Here is a 26,046-nt window from a genome sequence, read left to right as displayed (position 1 = left end):
CCGCCAAGCTCCAGGGACAGGCTTGCTGGCTGAGAGCACAGTTGGCACAGGACCACGCCTTGGAGGGGCAGATTTAAGGAAGAGAAGAAGAACTTAAGAAAGGGCAGATTTCAGGAAAAAAAGACAGGTTTGATGACAAGAGATGGATGATACCATTTTCTGCACAGCAGGACTGTACGATGCTCACTACTGGGGAAAGCACAATGGAAAACAAAGCACGTGGTAAACAGCTGCAGGGCTCAGCGTGCCAAGGAGATCCAGGATGCAGGAGACCTGCAAAAGCCCATTTTTGCGTAGGCCTACTGTACTTGCAGACCAGCTACCAAAGCTCTGTAGGGAAGAGTTTCAGAAAATAGGCAACGGCACAGTCATGCTTACACCCCGCCCCCCCCCCCCCGCGTCTCCTCAAACTCTTAAGCACCAACTGTTTCGAATCACCATTTCAGCACAAAAGGGGGCTGCATAGTGCACTACCAAACCGCTGAAGATAACCACTCAACAGGACCCTTTAATGTGCGCTGCCTGCTGCCCAAAGTACTACTTTTCTACTGGGCCCTGAGAAGATGTCTATTGCACAGGTTTTATGTTTCACTTGTCTCTCTGCCATGGGGAGGGGGTGGGAATCAACGAGGAAGGTACAAATCTATATGCCGGAGGTGTGAAATCCCCTGCCACCTCTATTCAAACTTCCACCAGATGGATTCACACAGCCAGAACATCCCTCCTCATTTAGCCCGCCACTGCCGAGAGGTGGCAGCCTTCCATCTACCAACATCTGGAAGAAACCTTGTTTTGTGCGGGTATGCCAAACCTCTTCCCCGAGCACCGTGAAAGTTAGTACTGTCATTAGAAACAAAGGTCAGCCTAGAGCAGAACCCTGCCTAGAAAGCGTTTCAGACAAACATCATGCTGTGCAGGTGACAAACAAACAATACATTCGTCCCGTGTTGTCAGGAGCAAGAGCTTTGTCCATTGTGGGTTGCAAGATCAGATCTTAAAATGAGCTGTTGAATAAACACATCCATGTGCCCTTTCATGTCACGTGAGGAAAGAAAAGCATGCTGTGTAAGCACTTGACAGTTGCTTGCAACCGAGTCATTCACACAGATACACTTGGCAAGATCTGACACGAAATCAAAACTACAGGTACTTGGAAGCCTGGGCATGCCAAAACTGACAGACGGGCAACAAAAAGCGTCAGCCACTAAGCCCACGACAGCTCAGCCTTCAAGTATGGTGCGTCGGGGAGGAACAGGAAAGTCAGAAAGGGGAGGGAGGGAAGGGGTCAGCCCCAGGTTCAGGGCCTCCCTTAAAGGCTGCACAGAAGCAGCAGCTCAGGGCAATGAAGGGATCTCATTTTTTCCCCAGTAAAACCAAGCCCTTCCCTACTCCTAGCTGCCCAATTTGCCTGAAGGCTCCCCTTCAGCCCAAACAGCGTCAGAAGTTCTTTATCCCTGCCATGTCAGCTCCCAGCCAGGCATCCTCTCCATTATCTTTCCCCCCCGGCTGATCACCGAGCCTGTTTCCTAGCCCCAGCACTGGTGACAAGTAAAGCCTATGTAACAAAAAACGAGGAAGTAGGACATGATCTTGTAAATAGGAGGCAAACAGATTGAGCAGAAGTTAATGGTTTTCCACAAACTGCACCTCAGTCCCCAGAGGACTTGTGATCCCACAAGAAACTGCCAGTTCCTCCAGCAATACTTAACCAGAAATTCATTTTCTTAGGATCCAATATTACTGAACCTTGGTTATAAACCTTACTATAAACTTACCTTGCACAGGAACAGGAGCTACAAGACAACTTCAGAGAGATACAGCCAGTTTCTTTGGTAACTCTTTAAGCATTTCTTTTCAATCTCCTTTCTGGAAATGCTGTTTTCTAACTTTTCAATGTCTTTGTAAAAGGTCCACCAAAATACACTTTTAACCACCTGTGTAAATGTGTGCTTGTACGTTTGTGAATTTGCTTCTACCTTTGAGGGGAACGCACTCTCAACTAAAAGCACTGGTATCTAGTTAACTTGCACAGCCACAACTAGCATAAAGGTACACGGGACAATTACAGACATGGCTGTATCCCTGTAAATAAGCCTGTTATTTATTAAAACATGACCCATAACTCCTGCCTTCTAGAAATAATACAAACAGGGTACTTAAGGAGCCACAACATACTTCTACATCATTATACTCCTGCTTGCTGTATGCAACTCTAGAAGAGTCGTGTCACAGACAACTCCACTAAAGCAGACGACAATGCTGCGCTGATAAATTAAACTACTGCAGTCAAAAATCAACACTGTCTTGACTTCCCATATGTATATTTTGCATACATATATATGAAACCCACATACATAGCATATGTATGAATGAATGTATATATAATCTATAACACTGTACCACTATGACAAATAAGGGGAAAAAAAGAAAAAAAAGAACAGTTTGACTTGTTATGAGAAAAATAAAAAGCTTATGGATCTACTAAAAAAGCTTGTAAGACATCCTGTGATGACCTACAATTAACAGAAGATGATTTGTATGCATGTTTATGTTCTTTTTAAAGTACAAAGACATTAATAAGTATCACAGTTAAAATCCTTTCCTCCTTTACTGACCTGCCAAAACCTCAGTTCCAGATCACACAGTTCTCCAAAGTAATGACATCACTAGCACCTGAAGTAACATCAAGAATGCAGCTTGCAGGATAAACACAGCGCTCTGGTCTCAGATGTTGGCAGGTAAATAGCTTGAGTTCACATTTCAGTCAGAAAAGAAAAAGAAAGAAAAGAGAGAACTAGCACTCTGAAGAGGGCTGTGGAAGCTGTGATAGCCGAAAGCAAAACTGCAACAAAGAAAGAAACTACTGAGTAACAGTAATGAGAGGCATCACTTGACGTTATGTTTGCTGCATTCTCACTTGTGTGCATAAAGATTCACACCGAAGACAGCTAGAAACTGAGCACTAGTTAAAAGTAACAGAAATGGCCATCAGAAATGCAGATCATCTATCCCAATTAGCCTTAAAATACCTTCTTCAAATTATAACTGACTTTGGATAAATGATCCTTTAGCTGGTCAGCACTGAGCCTACCGCAGCTGAGTGGCAGCTAGTACCTCAGCGAGGTTTTTAAGGCTCCATGAAGAAAGCAGCTCATCTCACAAGTAAAACACACACAAAATTCAACAGTGTCCAAGTGACAGAAGCATTATAGCAGCTATCATCATAATAGATTTTGTTGGGGTTTTTTGTTTGTTTTTTTTTTTTTTCTTTCAGTTTTTTTTTTTTTGTGAGAGATTAATAGAGACAAACAGAACAAAAAAGCAATACCTTCGGCGTTGTTTTTTGTCCAATTATTCCATAAGTCTGTGCTGAGGGATGAAACAGTAATAGCTGACTCTTCACTCAGTGCCCCCATTGCTGTGTAATGCAAATAGATGCTTACTGTAACAGAAAAACTCAGTATATCTATTCAAGGTTCATTTTGTCCAGAAAACATGTACCTGCTTAAAACAATTCTGATACGATGCAGCAATATAATAACAATTAATTTAAAACATTCTTGCCTCAAACTTCCTTTTGCCACAGCATAATTATGATTGTGGGGAAACAAACTACTGTTTGCAAATTTCGAAAACACATATCCATTCTGTTCTCCATTCTATTATCTTAAGCAATTGACAACACAGATAGCTGTAATAGACTACAATGTTACACCTATTTACCAGTCTAAGTAGCTTCCTTTCAAAGAGTCTAAATTATACCCTATCAGTTAAAATGTCATCCAAGCTTAAAATTGCTACAGTAATTCTGCTTCACAATGTCTTTTCATGCTTCCCACCCCTACTGCTTATTTCAGAAAGAGTGAACTATTGTTCAACAAAGCCTTGCATCTTACGACAAAAGCCTCCTCCAAACCTACCTTTCAGCAAAATATAGATGAGCATTCCAAATGCCATGGCAAGCAGCTGCTTTAACACCTTCTCAACTTCTTTCCAGATGGCTCGCTTGCTCTGCTTATCTGTGCTCCCGTGTTTTCTCTTGCACTTATATGCCATGAAGCGTCATCTGCTGTTCTCACCAATCAAAAAAAGGTGCATCTGGCAACAAGCTCAGCCCCCGGGGCAACCACACATTTATTTAGGAAACTGCTATTATCTAGCAATGGGATCAGGTTTTCTTTTGAAACCCTGGTTTCCTATTACCTGTGGGCATAATTGTGCATGCAAAGATAGAGTTTTAAAGAGAGACCTGGTATCTGCCGGAGCAGATCAACGAAATACGGCAAAACAGACGTGAGCAAAATGAAAAATGACATATTGTGAAAAACGTGATCTTTCTTTCCCTTAGCAATGTAGGTCTTTTGTTACTTCCAGGAGGCTAGTCAGCATTCAGGATGCTACTCTGAAGTTCAGGGTCCAGGGACCAGCCCCTGCTTTGCCCTTGTTCCTTCCTCCGTCCTCCCTGTACCTCACTTCCCTGCCATCCGGAAGACGAACTGCGAGAATAGCTAGTGCCAAGATTAGGAAGTGATCAGACACAAAGATAATGGATAGTGTTCTCCATCAGTGACTGCCAGCAGGAGGCCTTTGATCACAGGCTCTGGAGAGCCAGAGGGTCATGCTCATCACTTCTCATTCAGCCTTCCCGTGTGCACAACGCTCTGAAGCGAGGCAGGCCACCAGCCCTGCGCGAGGCCTGGGATGGCTGGCTGGAGCTACGCGCGGTTGTGCGGGGTCAAACTCGAAAGCTGGCAAAGCACAGGCGCCGAGAAAACAGACTGAAGGAGCAAGTAAGCTGTTGCCTCCTATATGGGCGATCCCTGCATTGCTCCTGCCACTATACTGCCATAAAAACCCATCTCTACCTTTTCAAGGAAATGGGTATCCATAATAAGAACAACCATACTTTTCACATAAAGTGTATGTAGGTCTCTCAGACATACCCATCATGCACATTTCTTATACTAAATCACTCTCCACAGCCCCAAACGCTGTCCAACTTCCTTGGGCACAGGCAGCTTGGAACAAGTAGGACTGGTCTCTCTGAAGGGTACTTATGTAGCCAAACATACTAGAGCAGATCATCAGAAAGGCCCAGCTCAATAACATACACACACATCAACAACGCAACTCTCACCGAAGGCGAGCTACACACTTCACCCCAGCAACAACTTCGGCTTTCTCAACTGTGAGCTTCAAGCAACAAAAGCATTTCACAATTTTTGTATTTTAAAACCAAAAATCTTCTGATAAATGCTCTAATAACTCCGGTCAGCTCAAGTTCTCCCTCTCTGCTGCACTCTCCTCAGTGATCTGTAGGATTAAATCTAACCACTTCACATGTTAAGGGAAAAACACAAGCTAGTTATGCACATTTTAATTATGCGTTCTCCTGCTCATGGACTGCATTCCAGGAGGCTTTTCCCTTCCTTCGCTATCCTGAATTGCTGCATGCCTGCACACTAATCGAGTGCAGCTTGCGCACTCCCTGGATCGACAGGAGTGTTTATGCCTACCTGGATAACCTCTGCTATCAGTCCCGAGAAGGGCTGTCTCATGAGCCTTGCTTTCAACACACATCTACACAATGGGAGCTTAATCCGGCTTGAATCCGAGAGGTGGCTTCGTCATTAGGCAATACAGCTGGGCGCGGTACGCCTGTGAGAAGGCTTCAGTGGATAAGGCCGTGCCTCTGTCCGCCACAGGGCGTTCATGCTTGGACCGGACTTGACCAGGTCTGGCACATGAGCATGCTTTTTGGGTTGGTTAATAGGCCCTTCCCTCTGGATGCTCCTTCTGGATGTTCTCCCACAGTGGAGAATACTCTCACAGATGTGTCTGGCAGCTCTGAAAATAGCATGCCGTTGGATGAAACCTCAGTCTCACTGGCTTTTGTGTAATGCTACCCCATCCACCATAGGTGAAAAGAAAAGAAGCTTAAGATGCACAATAAACTGTTTGTAGGACATGAAAGAGGCAGACTCACTCAAGTGACATAAGCAAAACCCATAAATTGTTATACTGCCAAAGAAATGCTGATGTGATTATAGTTAAAACCAAAATGAATCTAGAACAGCAAGGTAAACAGAGGAAAAAATAATGACTGAACGTGCAAAAGACCCCATTCACTCCACGCTTAACACACTGATAAAAAGAAGAGAAAACACAACCACCCCCAAACTGTATCAAAATTTTTCACCAAGACTAACATAACAGTGAACAAGTTTTATTCCATCTTAGTCAATGATGGGTTTATCAGTCTAAGCATTATCTCCATAGGCACCTTGCTCCTCCCCACATTTACACTACCACTTAAATTTAAACAGATAAGCAGGTGTCTGCACTATTGGCACTATATATTTAGTAATGATTCTGTCAACCTCTTTTGTAAACACTGCCTTAAACAAGACTCTCAGAAAGTCCATCACAAGAACAATCAGCACAGAAGTGATGCTCCATCTTGTTTCTTTTATTACAGCAAGTGCATTTTTCTGTTTAATGGCAGGAGTATTTAGCCACAATTTTTTTTCTTCCCCTTTCAAGTTATCTATAGTCTACTGGCAAATGCCTAAGGCTCTTGACGAAAAAAAAAATCAAAGTTATCCCAACTGACATAAACTCATGAAGAAAAAAGTCCAAACTGGCTCCCACTGACTTCAGTGGGAATTAGGGTAGGGTCTTCATGTCAATAGTGCACACACTCAGTTCAACTGGCATCTTAGCAGTAACTCCACTCTGACTTTTACATTGCATGAGACTATTCTAGATCCATCTTGCAACTAACATTTTTGGGAACAGAAACACACTGATCTTATTATCTCATATAGTCCTCTCCAAGCAGCAAAACATTGTAGCCAAGGATTCACAGGGCTGAGGCCTTACACCATGGACTGAAAAAAAACCCCTTCATGCAGTTTCAGGAAATAAGAGAATAATTAAATGGCTTAAAATTCCAACACAAAGATTTCACCAGGGATAAATTTTTGCTTTTCTCTTCCTCTTCTCCCCTCCACATTACACAGAGCGTACATACATAGTAGTTTTCACGACATTCTACCTAGGTAAAGTCCAATCCAGCCCAGTCATCTATTCAGGTTTTTCTGTGGGATGAGGGTATTATGCACCAAAACATTTTGTCAAACAAATCCAGACATGGAAAGAAAATAATTCTGGCCTCAATTCTAGCTACTTATTCATGCATGCCTCTTGCATATGTTTAAGGTCAGCATTTCGCCAACATTCAGGTTTACTTGACTATTTTAAAACATGTACTGAGCATTTGCATTCATGTCAACATTACTGCCTGGCAGCTGAAACAAAAATTTCAGTCTTTCACTCCTTTTGGATTCAAGATTGCTGCTGCAAAGTGTTTTAAATAAAGTATTTCAAGACTTCAAACTACACCTGGAGTGCTTCATGACCTCAGAACCCAAACCATATTTTTTAAAGTTATCTGGCATGTTGAAACTTAGTTTTTATACTGTTTGATCAAAACTGAGGGTCCCAAGTGCTTAAAAGATGTAGGTAACTGCACCCCATCCTCAGATACACAGTTATATTTGTAATTCATGCTTTGTTCTTCATTGTCACACACACAATTGACCACCAACAAGGTATCTGCATAGGCTGCATTCTCCAATTCATTTTTGCTCACAGTCAGTCAGTAAGAGGTAACACAAAGTATTTTAACATTTTGTAAACCATCAGGCTTAGCGTACTTTACATGAAAAAATAAATACAATGTAGAAATAAATATCTTCGTAGTAAAAAATAAATGTTTTGTGTATCAATAAATAGAACAACTTGGATTCTTCTTCCAAGGTAGCCCGCTTGCTCTAGTAAATGAGCCTTTTAGCAACTAGGAGTGTGTTCTTCAGAAGCATTGCAACAGTCATAGGTCCTACCCCTCCTGGCACTGGAGTGATAAAGCCAGCCTTCTTCTTCACTTCTAAGAGAAAAGAGAAAAAGGTATTGACTAAGAATGTTTCCAAAAACTTTTTTTTCCCTTCAATTGCCCACATATGCCTATCTGGCAATGAGCATAAAGGACTGCAACTGGGCAAGTACTGGAGAATATGGGAAAAGTTAAGGCAGAAGTCTTTTTACAGCCATGGTAGTGACAGAATACAGTCAGGACCGGGGCTGCAAGGTAGTTCTCTTCATCTGAATATTATTACCCAGGGGCTAGTTCTGGGGCATGGTTTCACAACCTGTTCGAGCTTATCTACCTGCAGCAGGCTGCCCTCTCCTCATGGGAGCAACACACAGTCGGGCAGCCTGTGGTCAGACAGATGGAAAGTTAATCCTGCCAAATGTTTTTGGCAAGGGACAGTTTTTGACTGTTTCACCTGGCTGACCAGCTTGCCCAGGAATGTCTGGGTGACACGAGGGCAGGATGACCCCAGGAGGGCAGACAGACTGGCATCACCCCCATCTGCCAATTGTGATACTGCACCTTCACTATCCAGGAGAGCTACGGAAGCTAGGCATCTCATTCTGTAGGTAGAGATGACCCCCCAAACTGTGTGTGTTCCTGAGGAGTGGCATGCAGAGCAGAAGTCTGCTGTAACTATTGAAATTGACAGCAGAGCACCAGCAGCAGTTAAGTCACCTATTCAGCCTCTTTCCCCCACTCTGGCTTGCACCTTCTAACGAAGGCATTATACGATCACAAAAGGGAACTTAAAACCGCAGAGGAAGTATAGTTTCCTGGTTGATTTATTTTTCTGTGTCACAATATGGACCAAGAACAAAAATGAGAGTTGTCTTCGAGGAAAAATAGATTCTACTGGCAAAATTCTCATTGCAACTTCAGCCATAAACACTCAGCTCCTCCAAAGACAACTTTTCTTTTTTCAAACCAGCGTTATTAGGCTGCCTATATTGACCTAGGATCCAGAGGCGCAGATCTTCCCGAAGTCTCAAACAGAAAGGAAACTCTTACAGCTGAATTAGCTCCAACCATGAACCACCTCAGACTACCCAAAGTTCGTATACACCTTGAATGCTTGTTTGAAGAGGTAAATACATATGGATTATTTTTTTAAGCATTCAAGTTAACACCTGTCAAGTTAACCTCACTGTACAAGGAATTAATATAATGTAGCAATAAATCCTGACTTGATATTCTTATCTACTGTGCAAAATACAATCAACTGGAATTGCAGGTTACTTGCAAAGGAATTATATGCAACTGGCTGGGAATTTATCGCATGACAAACTGTAATGAGCAGTTATTTGCTCATAATGGTTAGTCCAAATGGCATATTACTGACCTGATTACTACAGGGGTTTTTTTCTCTCAAGTGCCACCGTGAGAGGTTTTTTGTTTGTTAGTTTGGGGTTTTTTTTGCTTGCTTAGAAATAATTTCTTGGAAACTCATGCCCCACTTTGAAAAGCGTTGTTTTTAAAAAGGCATACACACAGAATAAAACTGAGCAAGCATAACTCTGGCACAGGCACATACATTTCCACTCAAGTCACTACAGAGCAGAAACTATACCTGGCTATGAGAAGAGATCAATGGATGGACAAATAGGCACCTTGATTTTGGAACAAACAAGATAACTTGCTTCTGCTTTAAGTGTATTCATCTTGAATACATGTGGTGCTTTACTGTTGAGAATAACAAGGTCTCACAAAAAGAAGTATTACAAGAGAATTTGAAAAGCTGGATATTGTGGTTTTTTGGACAGAATATTTATTAGATTTTAAGGGGGGTGTAAATGAAATTAAAAAAACCACTGTCTGAACTTCCCAAGGCCAGGACCTAAGAAGAGCATTCACAGAAGTTAACGGCAAATATCTCACTGAACTGAAGAGCAGAAGATTAAGCCTCATTGAGGACAGATGGTAATTACAACTGGGAGGGCTTTAATTACTCAGTTGACTGGTACCACCAGGTCTACTGTTGAAATATTTGGAAAGGTAAACAAATTGCAATGCATTTAGGTTGGTGGTTTGTTTTTTTTCATGTAAATTGTAACAAATGAATTAACATCTTGTATGACAGTTATTCTTAATCCTCTCAAACACAAATAATTTGTCTTTTTAATAGTTATACTATTTTGAACTACCTACCATTTGAGATAGGTGTTTACAGTTAATACAGTTACTACAAATTCCCAGATTAATGTCATAATTATTGAAATGTACCCACATCTGAAGTAAACACAGTAATTAACATAGAAAATATTTTAGGCATTTTAAATTGAAATAAGTTTGTTTCCATGGCAATGTTACATACCTCTTTTTGTGGTATTATTCAAACTACTCCTATCTTACTTACAAAGAGGTACAATCCACAACCGGACCATACCTTACCTGAAGAAAGCCTTGTAATGAATATCATGTACAACAGTCATTGCCTCTAGTGTTAGTAACCGTACTCAGCAGTAAACACACAGTACATGATTTTCACAAGTTGTTGAGGAATTTCTCTACCCATACTCTACCATTACGGAAATCCCTGTGGGCCAGAAGACATATTTCATATCAGTTAGCATAAAACCACCCAGATAGCTTATTCACAAAAGCCGATCCAGATTTTTAAATGCACAACAGGTGTCTATGTTGGGGAAACTATCATCTGATAAGTTTCTATCTGTAAGAGTAAACACAGATATGGTGAATGCAATTTTCCAAGACGAATGCCAGTGACCAAAGGGGGAAAAAATAACCTGGCCCTCAAAAATGTAAATAGATTTTCCTTTCCTCATGAAGTGTAGTAGGCCAAAGCACAATTCCAAGACAGCACCTCAGTGTGACCGACCTCACGTTGGCAAGTGAGGTGCTGCACTGTCGGTTCCTTCAGAAGGTCTTGTTTCTGCTTCTCAGCAATAGTACAACTTTGTCCCTAGCTTTAACTCTGCTTTCTCAAGATGCATGCTGTTCTCCCAGGCATTTCTCTGCCAATCTGGAAAAATGTTGGTATGCAAATTAGGTGCCTATGGGGGAGGAGCTGCTATTTTGCAGCTTCTGTAGAACCTTAAAATCTTCCTTTGATTCTTCAGAAGAAATGAAATGTAGATTGTTTCCTTGAAAAACAGGATCCACTGCTTTGGAAACAGCCCTTCATTCCTAGGTTCCTTTAAAGCTAAGGACATCAGACACCTAATAGGGTTAATCACACAAACCAAGGGCAAGTCTCAACCTGAAGGCAGTTCTGGGTCTTGTGCATCTGCATTAAGTGATGGAGAGTAACTCCTGCCTAAGCACTGTTGCCACACAGCTTTATTAGTCCCTGTAAAGCTACTCTGGATCACTCCATCCCAGCAGCGCTGCACAAGTGCCAATCACGTGCTCAGCAGTCACAGTAGATATCCCATATTCTGCTCTACACATTCTGGCATTCCTCTCACTATGCACTGGGATACCAACCAGCAAGCATCTACCCCATCTCTCATAGTTCCTTCTTTTTGATGTTAACCCTGTTTCTCTTACTGCAGCTATTTTAACAGCAATATAAAGGAAAGCCAAGGAATTATGGCCCAGTACTGCAAGTCTAATATTACATGCATCTTTCCTCCTCCAGTACCTCTAAAAGCTAAGCAACAGAGGCATCTTGGGCAGAAAAATCCAGCATAAAATTACGCACAACAGCTTCTTCGCATTCAGCTAATCAGCACAGACACATGGATGGGATATTGCTGTAGCCTTGGGATAATAAGCAGCGGCAGCAGAAATGCAAGATATCAAAGATTAGTTACTTAGACCCCTGCACGACATGCTCTTCTGCAGAGGAGTACCTAGACTTGGCCATCCAGCAGCTTACTACCACCAGTTAGCAATCAGCCAGTCTGGCCTTCTGGCCATCACAGCCTCATGCTAACAATTATTTCTTGCAGTAGTGGAGCATAACGACAGGCAATGCTTCCCCTCATTTTTGCAGGGCAGCAATATGGTGACAAGATTACAGAGACTGGACTTGTATTAATTGCAAAATGAATACCAGGTCTTCAAAATCTACTGAGAAAGTAACTAACAAAAGCCATAGCAAAAACACCTGGAACATCTACCTTCTATTTTCACGACCCCCATTTGGAAAAGCTGCACAGAGATATAATTTGGAAAGGATTCAATAATCTGAAGAGAAGCCTACGGCCTGGAAGGTAGCACAACAAACACAAAGTGGCAGCAAACAACCACCAGAAGCGACTGCTGTCACAAAGCCTGGGCTTCCCGCAAACCGTAGCTAAGCTAACTGCAGGACTATGATTTCCATTAAGAAATTGGATTCGAAGATTATCATAGTAAATCTCTTGAACTACATGAGTAAGTTTCAAGAAACTTGTCAACTTGCCCTATTACTTTGTAGGCATTAGTCCTGTAGCTGATGAGGACAGGATACATTTCCCTCGTTTTCATTTAACCGATTCTTTATTTTTGGAACACTTGGTCTATCCAGAAGTGATATGTGAATCTGGTCCACTCTCCACCTCAAGAGTATTCAACATACCATTTCCCTGCATTCACTATGTAGAACTATCCCTCATTCAAAGGAAATTCATAATATATACCCATCACCCTTCACCACATCGATCATTTGTCGAGGCACTCTTTTCTGCTATTCAGTAATGGGAACCCCTCCCTGCTCCTGGTGGCACCCATTTCCCAGAGTCTCTTTTACTTTGCCCAGGCTGTGCAAAACAGGTAAGTCAGGACAACATTTCTCATTTATAAACCCCTCCACTGATATCACAACTACATCACCTACGAAGGTCTTACATAAAGGATTTATTTTCTGTATAGGCATCCAATAAAGACTCAAAAACCAGCATTACCGTCTGCTTGCCACAGATATGGGAGGAATCGTAAAGAAATACAGGCAGCATTTAAAGCAAATCCTACTTGAGTTCTGCACTCTTTGGTTTCACAGGCATTTCCAGTTCCAAAGGTTACTACCCTGCTCTACCAGTCACTCCTGGAAACAGCGCTCCACCCAAAAAAGCTGTTCCAGTCAAATGCTCTGTGTGAGTTGTTGCTTTATTTCATGTTCCTGATCCTTGCAGCCCCCCTCCCCCCTTAGCATTACTGCTGTGGCAACAGAAGCCCTATAAAACAGGGCCAAGTACACCCACACGTGCACTACCCTGTTCATAGAAACATGTCTCCCCCTTTCTGTGACTGAAACTTGTTGCCCAAAAGTTCCTCAAATGGCGCTGGCAATAATCTAAAGGTGCCCCTGCTTCTCCTCCTCCCTGTCACTTGGCCTTCACTCTTGTGGCTCCCATAAGCTACAAAACACCCCCTCCCTGAGCCATATATTTTGGCAAATTCTTAACATAAATAGGGGTACACTGCATGTGCTGTGCTAGTTATATACGGAGAGATGCACATGCAGTTTAAAACATCCTAGCAGTATCTGGCTAGGTACCTCAGCGCTTCGCAGTTGACCTCCATGTGCACAGTGTTTTCCTGTCTTGTTCTTTTAGATACCTTGGAACTGCATAGAGTAAACTATTCGGGACAAAAAAAAAAATCCCTTCCTTGATGTGGACACAGTTTAGAGTGTCAAAGAGGACATATGGAGATGGGCGAAATCACAAACACTGTTTAAAAACATTCCATAATACAGCCTGGGTTTTTTGCCCAAAATAGACAGTTAAGCCTGACAAGCACATAAGTACCCCGATGCCATCACTACCAAACCAACCATTATAGCAGCTGTAATAGTGATACGCACAAGCCTGATACTGTTTAATTTCTGCAAGCACACCAGACGACGTTGTTGCTCCTCCTCATCTACTGGAGTTAAAGGACAGCCAAAGTGTGTTCCTCAGCTTGACAGTGCGTACACACCAGCATACGCCAGTGGTCAGTTCTCAGCCCACTGTGGGAAGCGCCGTCAAGGGCAAGGTCTCCGGCTGCAGGTAACTGCAAGCAACTCTGTTGCCTATAGCAGCAGCAAACATGACTCAAAGCAGGCAGATTTTAGAACAGATTTCAAAAATTCAAAACTCATTTTTCAAGCAGCTATCAAATTCTCTTGGCCCGTGGTAGGAATTTTTTCCTCCAGGCACTTCTTACATTGAATTTAATAATGAACAACATAGAAAAACAAAAAATTGAAATGGCATACTAAAGAGGTAAAAATAAACTTTAGTGTCTAACCTACCCCCTAGAGATTAGAGGATGGCATCCAAGTATTGCTAAGATATGACAACTGAATCAAAACAGTTTCCACCCATCTAATAAACTTAATTTCCACTATGGAAGATTTTCAGTCAGATGACCTGGTGAAGTAAGCCATTTCCATTTATTTCTTATAAATCAAATTTAACCTCCGATTGCCCAGTTAAATCTCTGCTCTCCCCACAGCCACGTTTTTCTACTTAAAGTGGATGATGAGACAAAAGATATTGGTGGGCTACATGACGTTAAATGGGTGCTGTACATCATGCCAGTCATTTATGTACCCGGCCTTAGCATGCAAAACTCATTTTCACTTAGGCTTAAATATCAATTCAGTCAAGTGATCAAACGGAGGAAAAGGATAAAATGATTTGCTACATGAATACACTAGGTTGTTCCATTTCCTAACTGCCAAATCAAATACTTGGCAAGGGTGATTTACTTTTTAGTATTTAGAACCGTATATACCGGGATTTTTTTTTGTTGTTAGCGATTTAGTGAAACTTTCACCGATACCAATGAACCAACAACAATTTCCCTTTGGCAATGCACAGTGAAATGCTACTTGCAACTGTAGTGGCATAATCCAAGTTGAAGTTCCTCCCTCTTTTTTGGATCTTCCCTCCCCCCAGGTAAAATCCTGAGAACAACCCACAGCAGACATGACGAGACATATACAGTGCATTGCTGAAACTCTGAATCATGGCCTTGCCATTGAATCTACACCTATATTACATTCAGAAGGTCTCGCATTTAAACAAACAAAAAAGATACAATTTCATGTTTCTCAAAGTTACAGCTTTTATTCCTCCCATACCTGCTAAAGCAAACAAAAAATCCTGAATTATTCTGTACTTTAGTTCAGTTCTGAAAACAGAAAATACAACTGTTTACTTGTAATAGTACAAGCAGGACAACAAAACTAACAAACAAAAAAATTTAAGTTGTACTCTAAAAGTATTTTTCTACTGGAGCTCTGTTGTAGACATACAGTTATACATTTCCAAATGCATGGCGAGACAATCGCCGAGCTACACTCCTGCAGGTAATTTCATTGCCTTTAACAGACAGGTATCATGTATGATGAGTAAAAGAAGCAGGAACTAAGGGAGTGATGTAATTACAAATACATACAGCTGGCTAGAAACATTTTGAATATAATTAAGCTTCGAGACATTATGCCAGCCAAGATGTTAATAACTGTGAAAAAAATCTGTGGGTGATTTTCATACTTATCAAAATAAGGAACTGTTGAGAACCATTAATAACGTGGGTAAATGCTGTCTAAGCTTCCCACACTCAACTCTGCCAATAAGCTTTAATTTTCAACTGCAACAATCCTGCTATTCCAGTCTGGAGCTCCTCCAGAGCAGAGATATTTAATCAAGTTACATTGTGAACTTGCTCTGCAATGCATTAAACATAAAAAGATCAATATGTAACACCAATTTTTATCTGTTAGGCTTGCCTGGACCAAGACTTTCAACAGCTTAAGATGAACCCACATTAAACCTTAGCATAAAGGATACTTGTAAAGCAAAAGTTAACATTTTCACATACAAGTGTAGAGCGAGAGCGTAAAAGGAGGCTTGAGAAGCTGTGGTAGAATAGTATTTGCTATGAACAGTGGGAGACCCTATACTTGTGAAACAGCAGAAACCGATTTTATTGCTTACTCTCGAAACACTTCACAGACTCACAAAGCATTAAAGAAACCCGGAGACAAGCATCTTCTGCCACCACACTGCCATAAGAGCTCATCTGCATCTCTTAAAGGTTTCTGGTATGTGTAATTAGAAGTAACACTTCCTCTCTTAAATAACATACCATTTCTTAAGAGCAGATATACACACACATAGTTTGTTTTCTTATTCAAGTAAATACATTAGAAAAAATTCCTGCAAGTGCCATCTCAGTTGAGATACTGGCTATTCCAAGTATTTCTCATGAATGAATCCCACAAACTTCAATATACTTATCCAACAGGTTCACATAAAGAGTATTTCACTGACCTTCAAAGTCCACATCCCCAACTAGTTTGGTCTTTCCTGTAAGAGGATCGTGGATATGGTTGATGCCTACGTCAATCACAGCTGCACCTTCTTTGACCATGTCAGCTGTAATCAACTTTGGGATACCTGGAATCATCGAGATATACGTGATTAACATGGCCAGGTAGTCTTAGGTCACCAGTTTCAAATTATATCCTGGGGTGTGCATGCATGGGTATGTATGCACAAAAAATAAGATAATTCTTTCACGTGAATATTTCTGGATACATCACACACAGAAAACAATTATTTCTCAGTTTCACGCAGTTTGTAATTATGAGAAGAAGAGTTGATATTTGTTCATTCTGACTAAAAATTTTCAGCTAAACCTGCGGTCACAAACATAGTCAACATGATCTCAGTGAAGGAAGTACTTGCTGGTTTGTGGTAATAAGTCCCTTTCATAGCATTTCCAAAGAAAAGCTGGACACTAAAGATGCTCTGCGAGCCTCAAGAAACCGTTAGTGTTGTCAGAGGTCTGCTGATCCAGAAGTGTCATCAACTGCTGAAGCAGGCCATGTATGTTATCTCCACAGCATTTTCTTTCATTTTTGCTTTTTTAATATCTGTATCGGATTTCTGTTACTCTTGGCTTCTCTGATTTCTCATATACTTCACTTATTAGCTGCATGACATTTCAAGCAGTTACTGCAATAATGAACATGAACTATATGAAATACCACGGCTATTAAAAAAAAAAAAGCTGGCATGGTGAGAGAATCTGATCTATCCTGCCATCTCATTTTTAATTCCTGTCATTTATAAGCAACAGATAGACAACAAGAAGAAATAAAGTGGCCAGCTCAGATTTACCCATAATAAACAGCATCAGCTCAATCTGTAGGAGAAAAGCAACTGCCTTTCAAGTAAGACTTTCTCCACCTGATCTTCTCATAAGTGAGCAAGAGCGACATACTGGATGGAAAAACAGTTGGGTAATGGTACCCAGGTAAGAGGCTCCAACAGCACTTTATGAAAATGAAAGCGTGTGCAGAGGAAGTACCAGAAGGGCCAGCTGTTTGTTTATAATGTCACTAGCACAAGGGTAGAGAACACTTACTATTTAGTAGTGGCACAAGGTGCAGATGACACCAAGCTGGAAAGAACTTTAAACAGATTAGCTTAGATTTCAAGTGCCACTGGGAAAAAGGAGCAAAGCATCAGTAATCATTTGACATTCAACAGGGAGGAAAGAAAGACACCACATTTACGTACAAATAATTACCCCTCACAAAGGTAAGACAGCAAACAACTGGTTAGGCAGTAATTTTCAGAAAAAGAATCTGAGATTAGATCAACTGAACACAGACAGACACAATCATGCTACTGCAAGACACACATAGAATTCTGCCCTAATCTCTTCAAGATACGACATCAGCTGGGATACCGTATTCTTGCTGTGGGTGCTAGACTTCTCTGATCTGCTTGTTTGCGTCTCTCTAAAACACCAAGAACAATGAGGATTTTGAGGAAACTTTGCCAAGAGTTAACCTTTTAGATCTCATGACAGCCTTCAAGGATATTAGAAACTTTTGGCACAAGAAGCAGAACTATGCTTTTTTCCCATGTCCATGATCCATGTGACAAAATAATAGACTTAGTTTGTTTCCCTTGCTGCACTGTCCAGAACTTTTTAACCACAAGAACAGAGGACCATGGAAGCAAGTAGTCTGAAGAGAGAATAAGAAGGTCTCCATCATTAAAGATCTGAAAAAGCAGACTGAACTAGTATGTACAAAATAGCACTTTTGGTGCACTAATAGGGACTAGATGGGCTTTCAAAAGACCATTCTCGTCCTGCTTTTCTACCATTTCCACATAGACATAGGAAAGGGGAAGCAGAAAGACCTCCTACATTCAAATGTTACCAATGCACAGAAGACACCCCTCTGTCCCTTGTACTCCTTAGATAATGAAGCCATTGACACCTGGCAAACGCATTTACCAAAATTTGTTCAAGGCTGGAGGATGGCAGCCTGAGACTGAACCTGGAGCAGCTGAGGCTTTTATTTGTTAGTTTCTACTACTACTACTACACAAAAGAGGAAAAAAAAAAAACAAACACCAAACCAAAAGTCATCCAATGGGATTGTTTTTGGTTCAAGCCACACACTTGACTAATAAGCAATTTAAACTGCGCTACTGGTAACCCCAGTGCGTGACACTGACCTTTCACACAGGAGCTTCTACAAAACACCATGTCCTACTATTTATAGGAAATTGGAGATGTCCCTGCTTGACCAAAGAGGGCCTGGCCTCAGCACTACACACCTTCATCATCTCTCAGTGGGCTACATCTGTGTAGTGTCCTGGTGTAGTATTTTTTTTGCTATTAAGAAACTCCAGCTAAAACAGAGTGCTGCAACAAGCTGCCTCAGCTCTTTCATATGCGCTGTATTTCTTCAGCACATTTAAATGTAAAGCATCTTGATATTCATCACGAATATGTTCAACAGCCAGGACCCAGAAAACCTAAAAGGTCACTTCAAGTTCCAGATAAAGAGCTGAGTCAACAGCTACATGTTTCCAGTCAGCACAGCTGAGCTATCTATATACATAGCAAGAGACTCCAAAACAGTTATTTAGGTATTGAAATAACTTAAGTACAAAAATGACAACTGAATTACACAGAAAATCTAACCTGGGTCCTACCGAAGTGGGTGGCAAAACACCATTTTCTAAGGCAGTAGTCCGGGACAGTAAACGTCTTGTTCCACTTAGTCAAGATCACTGCCACATGGCATTTCAAACCGCAGGTAGCACCACACATTTACTTCGAGGAGATCAATCTCAACTAGTTTCCCCAATGTGCTGAGGCTAGAGGTATGCCTTCTATGGCATGCCAACAGCTCCCCTTGATGCACAGAAAAGACCTCCTTTTCAAGAACAGGTGTTCAGGAGGATCCCTCTTTGCAGAGAGCAATTGTAATTACAGGAAAGGCTATCTTAGAACAAACGTACTAGCACTGCTTTACAAACAGCAGCATCGTGTGTGACCAGACATCTGAAAGTTTATGCCTGGACAGTCACAACAAAGGAAACATCTCCTGGAATGTAAGGCAAAGCAGTATCTGAGAGCAAAGTCACTGCATGCTATCTGGGAGCCGAAAACATCAAGTCCTTGCACATCATCTGCATTGGCCTACCATACCTTAATTGCAACAGCGGCAATCTTTTCTCTGTATTCACTTTAAGTGATGTCCCAAATTTCTTTCCTACCATGCAACCTCCAACTTTGAGTGACGGGAAATTCCAACTTGAAAATTACAATTCACCTTGCTTCTTGAGCAATTCCGTCAGTTCTATGTTCTGTGAGGAACGTTCATCCTAGTAACAGAGTATCTCCAAAGGGGGACTCTAAGCTCCCCTCTCCCCACCAAAGCAGCTTTCTCTCAGGTGGAGAGAAGAAAAAAAAGGAAAAGAAAGCAAATCATATGGTTTGAGATGGTAGTTTTATTGGAGGCAAGCGCTGGTATACAAGGGCTTTAGCTTCATTTAAAGTGCTGGATTACAGCCAGTTAGTCACTGAGATAAAGACTATACAAGAACTGTCTTTGCTCTCCATTTCTCACTCCCCCATAGGACACAAGCTTGAAACTCTGCTTCTAATGTTGAGCAAGCCAAGACCTCAAATTCTTTCCTATGCCATTTGATAACATCTGGCTGCGTCTACTTCATCACACTCTTAGGCAATCAATTGCAAGCTGGCTGGTAATTGGATAATGCCTCAGCCTTATGGGGGTAAATGATCTGTCTGTGATAGGGATGGAAGCATATTAACGGAAGCTGCACAGTTACACCCTTTGTAAAATGGTTTGATAATAGGCCAAATACTTAATAGCAACAAATAAACTAAGCCCCAAACCAAATGGGCAGATCTATTTACTTAAACCTACTTTACATACCAAGTAGGAAGAGATAAGCGTTAGAGCAGCTATTCTTAAAATGCACTGACTGAAGAAGGTGGGAAAAACTTTCATTGGTCATTTTTGTTGAAAATGAAGAATCACATTTTAAACAGAAGAGGAACAAAGCCCCACCTAATCCCAGCTTAGGTACAAGGACTGTAAAATAGCCAACTGTTGAGAAAGCTAACCAGCCACTCTCTGAATAAAATGGTCTGACAAATCAGCAATTCCTATACAAGAGGACCACAGATCATGCCCCGAGGAACAGTGCAAGTAGTCCCAGAAGAATTTCATCTGGTATTTGGCACCCCTGTTCCTTCTCCTCTTCATCCCCTCTCCAAACCTAGCAGGCAGATGAGTCTTCTCTCTCAGGGGAGACTGGAAAGCCGAGACAGCAGAAGCAGCGTCAAAGGCTGCCTGCTGCCTCCATCACCACCCTGGTAGTACTGTGGTGGCTGTATGAGCACCACAAGTAAAGCTGCACTTATTCTTCTACTAAGGGTCTGGGCCGATGGCAAAAAGAACAGACTCTGTGGTATGTCTGTATAGGCAGGGATAGCGGGCAAAGTCAGGAAACGCTACGGTGGGATGCCAAGCATCGAGTATGCTTAGGAGGAAACATTATGCTTTGGCTAGAAATGCAAAAGCTGCGTGAAAGAGTTTAGGAAGCTCCACCTGGAAGCAGAGACACAGTTTTTAGGGAGGGGTAGGGTGGACAAGAGCAGCATTGTTGGAACTTATGATGCAAGGAGTTGGGAGGGAACGAGAGGGAAGGAAAAAACTGCATGGATAGTTACAATCAAAGTAAGCAAGAAAACTGGGGTCCCAAGGCTGGGGGTGAATGAAAGACAACGTATGAAAATGGGTATTTTCAAAATCAAGAGTAAAAACAGAAGCACCCAATTTGAACCGTTACGAAAGCCCTGAATGCAAGTGAACAGAAAACTCCTTAGAGATAGAGTACCACGTCAGAATGAACAGACTCACTGCAACAAGTCACCAAACCAGGAGCCAGAATCCAAATGGCTCTTCTAAAAGTATTACATGGGAAGAGGAGAATGCGAATGGGAATCTCGCTCTTATACACAGACACACACAAAAAGCTGTTTTCCATTTACACATCTTGCACTGTGGCCTATGACAGCAGCTGTTTCTACCTGGCAAGGTAGACGTTACTTTTTTTGCAACACTCACTGAACAGGTCACACATTTCCAGGGAATGTGTGATCCCAAAGGTACAATGTGCACAGCTCTCAAGTAACAAGAGGAACCTTGGAGGGATTCTACCTTTCTAAAGTGTAATCTTCCCCAGAGCATCCACTGGGGCAGGGCTGCGTACTGTTTGCACATTCTAGCCCTAGGTTTTTTTCATCATTCCAAGTATATCTCATGTCGCGTAATGAGTGTTGTATCATGCTCCTGTTAAAATGGCACGAGGAAAAAAACGTGAAGAACAAACACGGCTGAATTGCAACTGAACCGTTTAACTACAAGCATAACTGATGACAACTTACGTTCAGCATAAAAATCATAAGCAACGATTAAATTGGAAGCAGTGAATTTGCACAAAAAGTTACTAGTTTCTTTCCAGTTGGCGCACACGTTATTATCTTTCATTCACAGTACGTGAATTCTGGTCAGGCCCACAGTTGAGTAATCGCATGTGGGACAACTGAGTTGTTTCTCGTTCCTGACCTGACATGAGAAAGGGATAGTGCAGTTAAGCCCTGAAGCAAAGGACATCTCACTTCAACAGGAAGTGATGAGCTTTAGACAGGTACCTATCTGTCTTCATCTAGGAAATAAGTAAGCAATACTTTGGCCTTGAGAATGATGCAGAGGGAGGAAGGGAGGAGGAAAGAGGAAAGACAAGAGTCCTCTTGTAGTCCTCCAAAACTGTACCAGAGAAGGAGGATATCCTGAGCTGCGAGGGGACAGAGACTATTACCAAGGTTCTTTAGTAAGTCGGATTGTTTGGTTGTGTTTTTTTAAATTAATTTATATTTCTATTTATAATACCTGTAAACAAAAACCAGACATTGCTCAGAAGCAGAGTTCTGCTGGTTTCTCTGTTCCAGACTAGTCAAACTGCAAGTATTTCACTCTGCACTGCTTTAAGAATATAGACATTGATCTTTCAGACCCCTTCCTGTAGGCAATTACCATTCTCTTCCTCTATACACGATAATTGTATAAGAAAAAAAATAACCATTCAGCCATTAATAAACACACATTACCAAAACTACCAGTTAATTTGGCAAGGTTGCCCTTAATTCTAACAGCAAGCGAATGATACCATTGTTTTACCAATGCAGCCTCCAGCTGATTTAAAGAAACCCTCCTGTCAAAAGTTAAATGACTCATGATTTTTGCACTGCACAGAGAATGTTTTAATTTACATAATTATAGCTGTATAAACTGTGCACTGACTGGTTCCCAATCTTGAGTTCAGTCTAAAGTCTCCCTAAGGGAAAGGTGTCACATGTGACGAGAAACAGTTTATGAGTCTGCAAATGTGAAGGGCAACAACAAAGAGCCAAATCACTTACCCTTCTTACAACAAGAAATCCTACTTACTGCAACACCCTCAGCAAGGACGAGCACCAAGTATTTGGTGAGCCGTGAAATAGCTAGTAGTGCCACCAACAGACACCAAGGTCTACTTTTTAGGTTTTAAACATTGTGACCGGAGTATTAACAACAACTAGTATTACCTGCAGCTACTATTACAATGTCAGCGAGTTGTGTATGGATCTTGAGCTGCTCTTTTGGTGTGTATCTGTGAGTAATGGTCACTGTAGCATCACCTGAAATGTAAGAGATTATCAATTAATTGTCATATATAATAATGCCTGTACAGCATTTACTTTCAGGTGCAAATGACTTTCTGTGGTACATTAACAACAGTACAGATGATCATCAGATTTGCCTTGGGAGGCATCATTTATTTCAGCATAGGCAGAACACTCACAACACTTGCCGTTCACACATGTGAAAAAACATTTATTCTTCATAATTCTCACAACATCAATTCATTTAGGCACTGTGGGCTAACTTATCAGCTTCATTATTTTTAGTGGAATTACACAGAGCAAATCCAGCACGGAATCCAGTGTCTACCTTATTAAGCACAATTTGTATAGTGTGCCATAAGAGTCAGTTGTTCATCACAAACTAAAGGTTCAAGTACAAGATCACCACGTTTGAATCTCTATCCTCAACCATGTTTGTCATTCATCTGTCTTGAAGCTCTCTAGATGCTTCCCTTGACATTCTGTTGTCTAAACAGGAAGGAAGACCACAGTCTTCCCTGTACCTGTGACCTAACTTTGTAATAGCATTTCCCTCGAGTCAAAGTTTAGTCTTTCGCTCATGTTTTTGACAGATTTTGAGTGCTCAAGGAATGATCGGTAATTCAAGTTCAGTGAAGTGGCACTACTTCTTACTGATATTCCCTCTCTCAAGGATTAACAGGACTGATAACGTGGCCAACAACAGGAGATGACAACTGAGGCTCTTTTCTTTCTATAGCCTCATTGCGTAGGGAATGAGTCAAGTAGCTATGACAACAAGGACACTCCTGGACTAAGGGTCTTTGCTTAGAAACCCTGCTGACCAATAATTGCATGCAACGGTCAGACAGCAAAATCCCTCTCTTGTCTGGAACGCTACCAGATTTTATCAACGAGAGACTATCTTGAACATACATGCTGAACACAATCAACAGCAGCATCAGTGTTTACAAAACTCCAGTTGGACAGACCTGAGGTGGTTTACCACTTCAGAAATCAATACATCCAATGCATGTAGTTTTCCACATACTCAAAGCATTCCAAGTCATTTACATAGCTCAAGTGCAATAACAGGAATGGAAAAGACTGGACAAAAAGGTTCTTGAATTTTTGCACGTGTCCTACCATCTCTTCTATGTCCCAATAAAACAAAACCAGCTAAACCCTTACTTCACACCAGAGCAGAAAGTGTTTGAAGTTGTCACAAATCGAAGCACACATCCTTCTGGGCAAACTCAAAAGATCTGGGGCCTGCTCCTGCATGTATCCACATTCCTTGGCAAGAAGCTACAAATAAACCCTCCTAGTAAGACATGAAAAACCTTGTGCTGTTTGATGGAGATACTGAAGAGAGACCACTACCCACAAAACGAATTGTCGTGGGGATAGGGACTGAAGTCTCATACTGCATCCAACAGCAAGCGTGGTGATCCCTCAAAGACTGCCCAATAAAACAGCAGAGATAACAGCTATCAAAGCAGACTCCTCCCAACACTCTCCCTGTCAACTATTCGTACCACACAGTGTTCAGGTGTTACATCCCCACCTTCCACTCATCATAGACTCCTAAGCCACATTATTAACCATTAAACTAAAAGTTTTTGCCATCTCAGACGTTACCAACACATCTGCTTCCTCTGGAATGTGTCTGACTGATCTAATCTGTGCCTCTCGTCTCATTAACTCTCTTCCTCAAGCATCTCATCTTCAACCTGTCTGTGCTCTGACTGCTCTTTCCCCTCATCTTTGATCCCTCTTCTCTTCCAGTCTCTATAGTGCATATCGTCTCCTCAAAGAGAAGCAGACCAAGACTTTTTCAGATAATGAGAATAGAAAAGTACAGATGTCCATAAGGAATTCCACGAAATAAGGGGCATTGCCAAAAGTAAGAAGCTCTCACCAGCTTTCTGTAACTTCCCACGTATTTAAGTGCATCAAGAGCTTAGACAGCTAATTGTCTTAAAAACATCTCCGCAGTAACCTTTCTTGTGATAGCAACATCCCATCCCAGTACATAAAGCCTGCATGTCAAGATACCTTCAGCTTTCTTCCTTTAATACCTTTTGGATCGCAAAATAACAACTCATACAGACAAAGCAATTGGAATGGGACCGAAGTATTACTCATTGGTACTCCTGATTTTGCTCATCTAAAGCAGCATGTCTCCAGCTGCTGATTTGTTTGTATGTAGGTCACGCACATACTCTTTTAAGTGAGCAGCACACAGGCTGAATAGATGGTCGGAGTTTTCCTTCTTTGGAGGCCTCGTTCTCCAAACATATTACTAACAAGTCACTTAGGCCCCCGCAGAAGAACCATGCCTATTCTTTGATGACGCACCTGCCTTTTCTTGGCTAATGCTCTATCAATCACACTAAAACTTAGGGACCCATTCTCTGAAGGGCCATCATTCACACATGAAAGGCAAGTAGACTTATCACTGGATTCTGGAAAGGAAGGCTTGAATAAAATAGAGGAGTCTTCTGATACCTATTTTAGGCAAAAGAAGAAGGATGTCTTGCTCAAAATCACTATTGTTACTTCCAAAAATATATACATAATGAGATTCTTTTGACCTCTTTTCCTGTACTCAGAAGAGAGGCTGAGAAAAAACAATGGATACAATTCAAAGTTACAAATATTCACACCTTCTGAGATATAAAATCAGTGCTATTTTCCCATCAAGATTTTAGTGAGGAACATGTCTGTTATCAGCTCCTGAAACCAAGTAATGGCTCTCACTACCAAAAAGGAAAGGAGAAAAAAAGAAGGCGGGGGGAGTGTGTGGGGGGAAGTAGCCCCTACCTTCAAAATAGCAGTCCAGAAGCTTACAGACACCTCAGAAAGGGTAGGTTTTCCATTTATTTGTAATCACGCCAAAACAGAAAATAAAATACTATTTTTACACTGCTACTTCTGCTGAAAGAAGAGGAATATACTTAGCAATTAAGATTCCGCATGATACTGCTGAGTCAGTTCACTAGCTTATAAAATAGACACAGTCTTTTGACCTGCCTACACAAAGCACAATTTGTTTTGTAAGGGCTCAGACAGTTTTCCCGTCTGATCAGACATTGCCACCTGCAGGACAGTAGCGCTTCTACCTACAAAACATCACAGATGAAGGCAGACCCCAGCTTTTCAGTTCTGTTCATAATCTG

At 41.5% G+C, this 26,046-nt stretch overlaps 1 protein-coding gene across 7 annotated transcripts in view; it reads right to left on the bottom strand.

Moving 5' to 3' along the window:
• LOC142409607 (bifunctional methylenetetrahydrofolate dehydrogenase/cyclohydrolase 2, mitochondrial-like) overlaps window positions 1-26,046 on the bottom strand; it is an 86,067-nt gene that overhangs the window by 40,415 nt on the left and 19,606 nt on the right. For 4 of the 7 annotated variants that reach the window (XR_012775705.1, XR_012775706.1, XM_075501353.1 and 1 more), the window contains exons 6-7: window positions 22,808-22,900; window positions 16,147-16,272 (exon numbers count right to left, since the gene is read on the bottom strand). Coding sequence is in view for 5 of the 7 variants with exons in the window: in XM_075501353.1 (XP_075357468.1) it covers window positions 16,147-16,272; window positions 22,808-22,900 (219 nt within the window). In the remaining 2 variants the exon portion in view is untranslated. Of the gene's footprint in view, window positions 1-6,001; window positions 7,949-16,146; window positions 16,273-22,807; window positions 22,901-26,046 lie in introns of those variants that run through there. The other 3 variants (XM_075501357.1, XM_075501358.1, XM_075501355.1) reach the window with 3 other exon arrangements.

This window comes from Mycteria americana, chromosome 4, assembly GCF_035582795.1.
Source record: "Mycteria americana isolate JAX WOST 10 ecotype Jacksonville Zoo and Gardens chromosome 4, USCA_MyAme_1.0, whole genome shotgun sequence".
Taxonomy (NCBI): Eukaryota; Metazoa; Chordata; class Aves; order Ciconiiformes; family Ciconiidae; genus Mycteria; species Mycteria americana.
The sequence above is the reverse complement of the archived record's forward strand: the minus strand, read 5'-3'. Positions and strand labels throughout refer to the sequence as shown.